This window comes from Astatotilapia calliptera, chromosome 5 (assembly GCF_900246225.1).
Source record: "Astatotilapia calliptera chromosome 5, fAstCal1.2, whole genome shotgun sequence".
NCBI classification, from domain to species: domain Eukaryota; kingdom Metazoa; phylum Chordata; class Actinopteri; order Cichliformes; family Cichlidae; genus Astatotilapia; species Astatotilapia calliptera.
This window is the reverse complement of record NC_039306.1, coordinates 22,946,429-22,956,043: the sequence shown is the minus strand read 5'-3', so window position 1 is coordinate 22,956,043 and position 9,615 is coordinate 22,946,429. Positions and strand designations below refer to the sequence as shown.

At 38.2% G+C, this 9,615-nt stretch overlaps 1 protein-coding gene across 1 annotated transcript; it reads right to left on the bottom strand.

The window, feature by feature from the left end:
• Positions 1-7,598: 7,598 nt before the first annotated feature.
• gpr25 (G protein-coupled receptor 25) lies at positions 7,599-8,914 on the bottom strand. Its single transcript, XM_026168258.1, has one exon. The coding sequence runs from the start codon at positions 8,844-8,846 to the stop codon at positions 7,743-7,745; it is 1,104 nt and encodes a 367-aa protein (XP_026024043.1). The 5' UTR covers positions 8,847-8,914; the 3' UTR covers positions 7,599-7,742.
• Positions 8,915-9,615: the final 701 nt, after the last annotated feature.

Below are 9,615 nucleotides of genomic sequence, written 5' to 3'. Positions count from 1 at the left end.
ACACGCTCAGCGTGTAGCCACTCGGTCAGCCACTCGGATGTAAGAAATTCCGAATGTTAGATAGGATTGTGAAGGCAGCACCACTTACGGGTAGTGAGCTACAGATGACCAATGCATGAGTCCTCATAAAGAATCATGTATTGGTCATCAAAATATTTTTTTTAAAGTCACAAACAAAGAAACAAAAGCAAAAAGCAAAAACCAAACAACAACAAAACTCTCACTGTGAATCTTTATTAGGATGACTAATAAGAGGTAGGATACACATACATTAGAATTCTATCGAAACGTCCACTAGAGGTCACCCGCACCTTACTCTGAGTTCCCTGTAAACAATGCAGTCCTGTGAAAAACTAAGTACGCTCTCATTTAAGAGAGTGTACTTACGATAGAACACTATCGCTGGGTGATTTTCACCCGAGCAAATACATTTACATGATTTCTCTCTCCCACAGGTGTTAGCGTGTCAAAGAGACTGTGCCTTCACCAGGGAAGTCTCAAATATCCCCACTAATGGGTGGACCAAAGACCAGCTTTCCAGTGTCATTATTTTTTTTAGGAATTTTTTTTATTCTTGAATTCCTAATCTTTCTGTAATTTTGGAGCATTATTTTAGGGTCCACCCATGACACTTTTTCATTTTGTTAGACATGGCACAGTTGAAAGTAAAAGAAGACAACTCTAATTTGTCATGTGTTGTCAAATTTTGATATATTTTGATGACAAGTACTTTTTGTTGGTCATATTATATCGGGTAAAAATCACCTGGCATTAGTGATTGTGTTACTATTTATAGCGATAGTGTTCTAGGGTTAAGAAGGTAAGTGGCCGCTGCTAATTAAATGCACTTCATTCATTGATCAACAGTAAGTGTGACCACCTCTATAACTGCAGAAGTTCTGTCAGTTTGCTGGCCTGAAGCATTCAGGCTTGTGTTAACGCAATGCCACAGTCTTTCCAGGAATAGATGTTGAGCAAATTCACTGGAAGATGACACCTTGAAATACTCAGAGAAATTGCAAAAACGCAAGAGTTATTTCTAAGACGCTGCAGGACTCAGCATGTTGATAAGAAAATGAGACTGAACAAATATGGTTTGTTTGGAAGAAAAAAAAAAACACAACCTGGCAGCATGTCTTACGTTTGCAAAGTTTCATCTGGATCCACAAACAAGCTGGAGATGTTTGGCCATAATGCAAAGTGGTACATTTGGGGAGAGCAAAAGCACATAAGCACAAACACCTCATACCAAGTGTCAAGCACGATGGTGGTGGGGTGATGATTTAGGCTTGTTTGCAACCACAGCACCTTGGCAGCTTGCAATCATTGAGTAAAGCGTGGACTTCTCTGCATACCAAAGTATTCTAGAATCCAATGTGAGCTGTGCAACAGCTACAGCTTTGTGCTACAAGCAAATCTACAACAGAATTGCTGAAAAGAAGATGTTGGAGTTGCCCATTCAAAGTCGAGACCTCAAGCCTGTTTAGATGCTGTGGTGTGTTAAGAGAGTTGTGCATAGAAAAATACCCACAAACCTCAAGGAACTGAAGCAACGTTCAAAGAATAGTGGAACAAAATTCCTTCACAATGATGTGAGTGACTGTTCAAGTCATACAGAAACTTCACGTTGCGTCAAGTTATTACTGTATGATAAGGCAACGTCGATTTTCACAGAGTCCTGTACTGTATAGACCGCATAGAGTCCTGTGAAAGCTTTCTTTTTCTTATCACTCTACATTACACTCATAACATATTTCCTCTTATGAGTCCCTCCGTGTAGGAGAAAATATTATGCCTGCGTAGCAGGTTTCAAAACTAACAAAGGCCAACAAATGAGGTTTATTTAAAAAAAGGAATGATTCGAAGAAGACAATTTTCCGGTAAGTCTAATAAATGTTACTGTCACGGCTGGGAAGGCGAGCCGTGTGGTGTGGAGGAAGGAGGACCCAAGATGCAAGCAGTGGATGAAAACGCTAGTGAAGTTTATTTACAAGGTGTAGTGGCAAACAAGCAGTGGGGGCATGACAAATAACTGAAAACATCTAAACTGGGAGAACTAAAATAACAGACCTGGGAGCATACGACAAAGGGATGAGAGGCAGAGAGGCAGAGAGGCAGAGAGGCAGAGAGGCAGAGAGGCAGAGAGGCAGAGAGGCAGAGAGGCAGAGAGGCAGAGAGGCAGAGAGGCAGAGAGGCAGAGAGGCAGAGAGGCAGAGAGGCAGAGAGGCAGAGAGGCAGAGAGGCAGAGAGGCAGAGAGGCAGAGAGGCAGAGAGGCAGAGAGGCAGAGAGGCAGAGAGGCAGAGAGGCAGAGAGGCAGACGTCGAGCAGGACACCGAGTAACACAGACTGACACCGAGTAACAGGCAGGAGAACACACAGGGCTTAAATACACACACCAGTAATCAGGGGATGAGAGACAGGAGGGCAACACAGCTGGGAGGAATCGGAGCTGACGGGACAGGGGAAACGTAAACTGAACACATTCACATCAGACAGAGACCTTCACAATAAAGCAGGAAACTCAAACACGGGGAACCAAACAAGACACAGAACTAAACAGACAGCTTCACAAATAGACGGGTTGACACCATAGACAGACAGAGACACAGACTCAAAGGCAGACCGAATATAATACATAGAACTCAAACAATAATAATCATCATCATCATCATAAACTAGAAAATGATAATAAACTAAAAGCGCTGGGTCACCGACCCAGGACCATGACAGTTTAGGACAACCACAATAAAAATCTCCAGCTGAATATCCACTACATTTTCAATTCAGGGTCATCAGTGTCACAGATCAAGAGGCAGTACATGCTGGACAGGCCATCAGTCTATTGTCGGGTCATCGCACAGAGACACTCACACCTGTAGCCAGTTTAGAATCATCAGGTAAACTAACGTGTGTGTCTTTGTATTGTGAAGAAGCTGGAGTTTCAACAGAGCACCCACTCAGACGTGGGAAGAACATGCAAACTACACAAGAGAGTGGTTTCAAAACCAGGACCTTCTTGCTTCGTGGTGACAGTGCTAACCACTGCGCTGCTAAATAACATAATTCTGAATATTAAATGATGTAACCAGTCGATTTTTTATAGTTTTTTTTTAAGTTTTTGTTCAGATTTTGCAGGTGGTTTTAATCCCAAACATCAAGCCATTATGTGCCCTGAACACTGAGTGACATAATCATAATAAAATCCTGAGTTGTAAGTCAGTGTAAAGCAGATGATGTTTTCATCTGGATGTGTTATTGAAAGAGGATATAGCCAGTTTTTAATAGTAAACAACGTCTGTCTGTCTTTTTTTTTTCTTTTTTCCTCAGCACTTCCTTGCTTCTTGTAATCAACAACATGTAACCACATCAGTTGAGGTGTTGTTTCATTTTTCCGGTAGACAGAAAAAATCTGAAACATCTCTTTTCTTTTTTTATTCTAACAGCAGCTATCTTTAAAAACATAGCATACACATTATTCAGAAACACAGTTCATGTAGAATTATTATGAAAACTTTCAGTATAAGCCAAATGATCTATTCCTGTTAGCAAAGGAAAGAAAGTTGCTAAATCTTATTCAGGGTTCCTTACAGGAAAGTCTCAAAGGCATATCTGTGCAGGTGCATGATTTTAAATCTTTCAGTGTTTATTTGAGACGCCTTGTTTATCAAATGTTGCTCATGCAGGCTTCGTTTATGAGATTATAAAAACCACAGCCAGTCGTCTCATCTGAGGCTTACAATGCTGGCATGATCTCATTGCAAATGTTGTATGTGTTTGTGGTCGAAAGGGGGTGTAAACATTTTTTAGCTGCTCACCGTTATTTTGCAGTACTGCTTGAAGTGGGGCAAAAACAAAAAAAGAAAGAAAAAAAAAGTGATGGCTACTTTGACACTACTGTGCATGTACTTACGTTCATACTCATTTTATATTTGTTTTTGCAATTAGTAACATTAATATTTGAATGAAATGCATTTATTTGCCGTTTATGCCTTGAAACCTCTTTCATTAAAACTCTTTAAAGAAGCTATGATCCAAGCCAAAACAAGGGACAACTACAGGAAAAATAAAGTAAAAATAAAAACTAATATTAAGTGTAAATCCAGCATAATTGAAAGAATAAGTAGAAAGTTGTGTTGAGTAATCAATCAATCTGATACTTGCAGAAGTTACATAAATGGCCTTTTTGTGAAGACTGAAACATTAACCAAAAATATTTTGAAGATTACACTCACGGACCAACAGCCACAATGGTTCTAGTTAGCTTTGATGTCAGCATTAAAATACAACACCACTGTTTTATTATTATATTTTCTTTTCTTAAAATGACTTAACGGCTCAAGAATAAACTTACTTTTAATTTTAAAAACGAACAGAAACGTTCACACGGCATAGGGCACGACTGTTTTAGCCCATAGGGGTTTTGTAACAAGTGCAGGGGAAAGAACTGCAATAATGCTATGAGAACACTGCAAGTTCATAGTCACGCCAACACTAGAAAGAGAAACTGGCAGTTCAAACGTAAGAAAGGTTTGATAAAAACCAAGTGCCAAGGTCTCACCTTTCAATTTGCGTGTGCTTGACTGGCAGAATGACGACTAAGTCATTTCCTTACCCGAAGAGTTTGAGCTTTAACATTTGCATTTCTTCCATAGATTTTCTGCTGTGAATGTAGAAGTGTCAGAATTAAATCAGTTGGGGGTAGATATCAGGTAGCAGACATTGCCTGTAAAAGTTATTTTATGATTTTCTTTTATAGTTGTGTCATATAAAAGTGATACATTGCAAAATGTTCACAGCTTTTAACTGAAGCGTAGACAAAATAATCTGATAACATTTCGTATTTGAAATGTATTTTAGTTTTGGGTTAGAGATAAAATCTGGCTGTGTGAAAATAGCATTTAGTTAGCGTTGACCTCACAGGTTAAGTCCACGTGACTTTTAGCATTAACAACAACATGGGCTGCACTGAATTAATTGCATTTAAGAAAAAATTATTTGCAAATAAAGTTTAATCTTTGAAGAAAACATTTTTCCATCATTAGCATGCTTTAGCATTTGTATGCTGACTTCATAGGCGAAGTGTGAGAAGCATCTCCTGTTACCCACACGACCCATGCCATCTTTAAAAATAAGACAACAAAAAAGGGAATGAATCATTATATATTTTCAAGAACACATGTCATCTTTGTGAAACATTTCACATTTAGTCAGTTAAGAAAAATATTATGACTAAGTGTCCCAGAGCTGTTCGTTGAGCCCGAGAGCTGCAGCACTTGGCACCTCTGGTTCCCTCTTTGCACATCGTCTGTGATTATCTGCAAACATTTCATCAAAGCAACCTGTGCAATAAATGCAAAAACAAGTTTAACTGAAATGACTTTGGCAAACTGGTGCAACAAAAAAAAAAAAAAAACCCAAACCAAAAAACACAGAAATAACTGCATATTAACATAAAGGGTTTGGATTTTGACTGTTTTTAGATCGCAAACCACCTAAACATGATTCACTCACAGTATATATACACCTATTTTTTAGTAAAGACCATTATCTATATCAGGCAACATACATGTCCACTGTGTCTATATATTTGAATAGAATAGACTAATGTTTCTCAAGTGTGTGCATGTGCGCTCCACACACAAGATACAGCTGTCTAACAGCTGTGATTTTTATATGCCAGAAACAGCAGGTAAAATATTTGTGCCAGCATTATAACCAAAGCTGGTAAGATATATCTAAAAGCAGGAAAGGGGAATTCGTGACTTCCCTATTCTCACAGCCAGCACTGAGTCTGTTTTTTCACATGATTCAAATCACTCATACAACTGAAAAACAAGTGGGCAAGCATGAACATTTGAACTTTCACACACCTGACGTCCCCTTTGCCATCATGCGAATGCATTTGACTTCTGAGAAACTGCATTTGGGGCACGTTATGTCTGAGTTGGGGTCAAAAGGGTGTGTGTGTGTGTGTGTGTGTGTGTGTGTGTGTGTGTGTGTGTGTGTGTGGGTGAGGGGCTACAATGCAAATGTAAATGTAAAAACGATTGTAATATGTAATATGCAACTTTTAAACATTTGTGTTACAGATAACCTGACCTCTCCACCACACATGAACATAAATAAGTAAAAGAAAATTTGAAAAAAATAAGAAAAAGGAAAAAGCAACCCCCACTCACTCAACAAAACCAAACTGTTGCTTCCTGTTGCAATTTTCTGTGTTGGTTGACCTCGGGTTGCCAGCTCAGTGCCTCCTTATATGTGTCAGCGCACTTTTTTCTCATGTTCACCTTCTCATCTCTGTTCGGTTTCTGTTGCAGTTCACATGGAGATCACTGACCCTATACTTCATATTTTAGCGAGAATCCCACATCACTTCTGTTTTTTTAAAAATTTATTTTATATATTATCACCTATTTGGGCTCCATGAAAAAGAAGATATTGATTCATATCAGTACTAAAATGATAAAACTGTTTAGGTAGAGTTAAAAGACAAAGTATAACATAACAAGACAAGGAAGTTGGGTCCCTTGTAAGACCCTAAGCTTCACACCTAGCAGAACTATGCTGCTCTGCTGCAATTAGAGAAGTATTGTTTGTTCACATTTTAATGCAGTTGTGTAATTTCTTTGTGCCAAAATATGCGTTATCATTGTAGGTTAAAAACCCCCAAACCAAAACAAAGCCAGCTTTAATAAACGTGTGAGAAATAATGTGTGAAAACACACACTTCCTCTGTAAGGACAAGACAAACTTTTACTCTACAGTGAACTCATCTCTCAGAACCTTCACAGACATCTCTTATTTATCTATTCTTCATTAGTGAACTGGCTCAACTGAAATTGTACCGCTGTGACTTATATTAGTTATTATTGTTATTTTTAGTGTTATGTAATTAACTGTGAAAATTAAATAAAACTCTGGGGAGAGTTTTTTTAATAAAAGTTTTCAGTGTGCAGCCTTTTATGTTGATGACAAATTTTTTGTTGAGTTTTAATTAAGTTACGAAATACATCTGCAGATCATTATATTTTAATTTAATTTAATTTTGGTTTAATTTAAATATATTTAAATTAAACCAAAATAATAAATTATGTCATTTAGCGCTATTAACCATAACTACTGTAACTACTGTAATTAAGTGTAACTGTAACTAAATTTAACTACTGTTTTTAGCAGATTTTTAGTCATAGTATCAATTCATCACAGAAATCTGAGGCTTTATTAAAGAGGATTCAGTTTTAAGTCCCACAACATTTTTGTTCAGATTTTATTTATTAACTGCAACCATATTATGCAAATATAGAAAATAATTATAATAGTTATAAAAATGATACACAGAAGACACAGAATATTTTTTGATTTTCATTTTCCACTTTTCCAAATGATCTGTTCAGCTACAAATGTTAAATGTTATTTACATTTCTAAATTAATGCAACTGTAGGATATTGTCTGTTAATGCAAAATATTTACAACATTAATACATTTCATACAAAGCAGATATTATGGGAAAATTGCAATTTAAGAAAAATCCATATCATACTTTTCCAAGTAATATATGCATGCTTGATATGTTAAATACAATAAAAGGCCAAAAACAAATTTGAAAGTATAGTATCATAAAAATCAAAAAACAAAACATATAATGATGCACAAACAAGATGTTAAATTGATCTTAAGGGTGGCAGTAACATTATTACTTTAACACCTCCAGAGTTCACCATATCAATCTTCCTCCTACTAAACCATTTGAGTTTGACTTCTCCCACCAGTTGTTCCATTGCTCTCTGAAGTGTAGCCGTTAGTGAATGAAGCTGAAGAGTTGAAGCTCTGCAGCATCTTTGACTTTCCCAAGCAGGTTTTGTACATCATCTCAGCACGTCGTCTGAAGTGATGGTCCAAGAAAAAGTAAATGGCTGGATTCACGCAGCTGTTGAGGAATGCCAGGCAGCAGGAGATGATGAGCCCGTTTTTAAGTTGTGAGTTAACTTCACAGCTGGTTTCAACGTCTGCGAGACGTAAAATAACTGTGATGGATTTAAAAACATTGTAGGGGAGCCAGGACACCACAAAGGCCACTATGATGCAGAGGACCATCTTCAGGGAGTGCTTGCGGCGCGCTTCAGCACGAGGATTTCCCGCAGCAGCACAGTGCTTGTTGAGGTGCATGATGATGGTGCCATAGCAGAGCATAATGATAAACACTGGGAAGATAAAGGTGAGTAAGGCCATGACCAGGCTTATTCCAAGAAAAAAAGGTGAACTTCGATCTTCTGTACAGAAATTGCCATCTTTCTCTACTTTCCGGTACACCAGAGATGGGATGCCAAGCACCAAGGAGCTTGCCCACACTGCAAGACAAGTGGCACGAATGCACAAACTACTCCTGAGGTACCTCGAATCCATCAGCTTCACAACAGCCAGGTAGCGATCAACACTCATGCAGGTAAGGAAGAAGATATTGGAGAAGCGGTTCACAGCAATCATGTAGCTGCTCATCTTGCAGAGAAAGTTGCTAAATTGCCCAAAGTTCCAGTAATTTTTCTTCATTGCAGAAATGGCCCACAGTGGCAGCGTCAGGACAAAGACGAGGTCAGCCAGGGCCAAGTTGACAACAAAGGTGTCCACGAGACGACCACCTCTCTTCTTGTTTCCCACCACTAGGATCACAAGGAGGTTGCCCACAAATCCTGTGAAAAATATCAGGAAATAAATTGTAGGCAAAAAATACTCTGAGCCATTAAGGGTTTGTTCACACTCTTCCTGGAGATCATAAAGCGAAAAATTGTCAGTGTAGTTCTCAGAAATGTACAAATAGTCTACAGGAGTTGTGTATCCGTCCATTCTGGAAGATCACACAGAGGCTCTGTAGTGCAGCCGTTGTATTGTGGCAGAGTGGTTAATCTAACCATGTCAGCATGCAGCTGCTTGATATTACAAGTGCTAACCACAGAGAATCCTATTTCAGCTCTCTTCCTCTCACTTTACTGTGCTGCGTCTCCGTCTCTCCGTCTCTCCGTCTGCCAAAAACAAACAAACAAAAAAACTTGACACACATTAATCAAACTTGCTATACAATAACGTGATGTTCCAATATTACAGTGCATTATTATGGGTACAGCAGATTGTATGAGTGCAAAACTTTTGCATTTAAAGTATAGAACTCCTACAAATGTTTTCCTTCTGAAAAACTTTGAAGTCTTATACATATTTATGCAACTTTCTACTCTAGATTGTTATACGATGGTGCCTATATTCATAAAAAAGGACAGATTTCACCTTTAAATTGCTTTACATGAGCGCATTTTCTTTTTCCTTTATCAAAGAAATTGTGTATTGATGTGCCACACCAGTAGGGGGCAGTTTGATACTGTATGTGGTGACCTCCCACTTAATGTCAGGGGCTGTGATTCCTGAGAAAATGCCACTGATCTACTTCAAAGCAGTAGAAACAGACAGGATATACACTGTTTGGTTCTTGTTTCTATGCTTTTTCCTGTCAGACTTGATATTTGAACTGCTGATCTCACCTCTGTTTTATTTTGTTTTATAGAGAAAGTAAGCTTTCCATTACTTAAAATTCAGCGGTGCATTCATCTTTGTTTGTGCAGAT

Excerpts from the sequence above, each read along its gene's own strand:
- gpr25 (XM_026168258.1), bottom strand. The coding sequence starts at position 8,846 with ATGGACGGATACACAACTCCTGTAGACTATTTGTACATTTCTGAGAAC.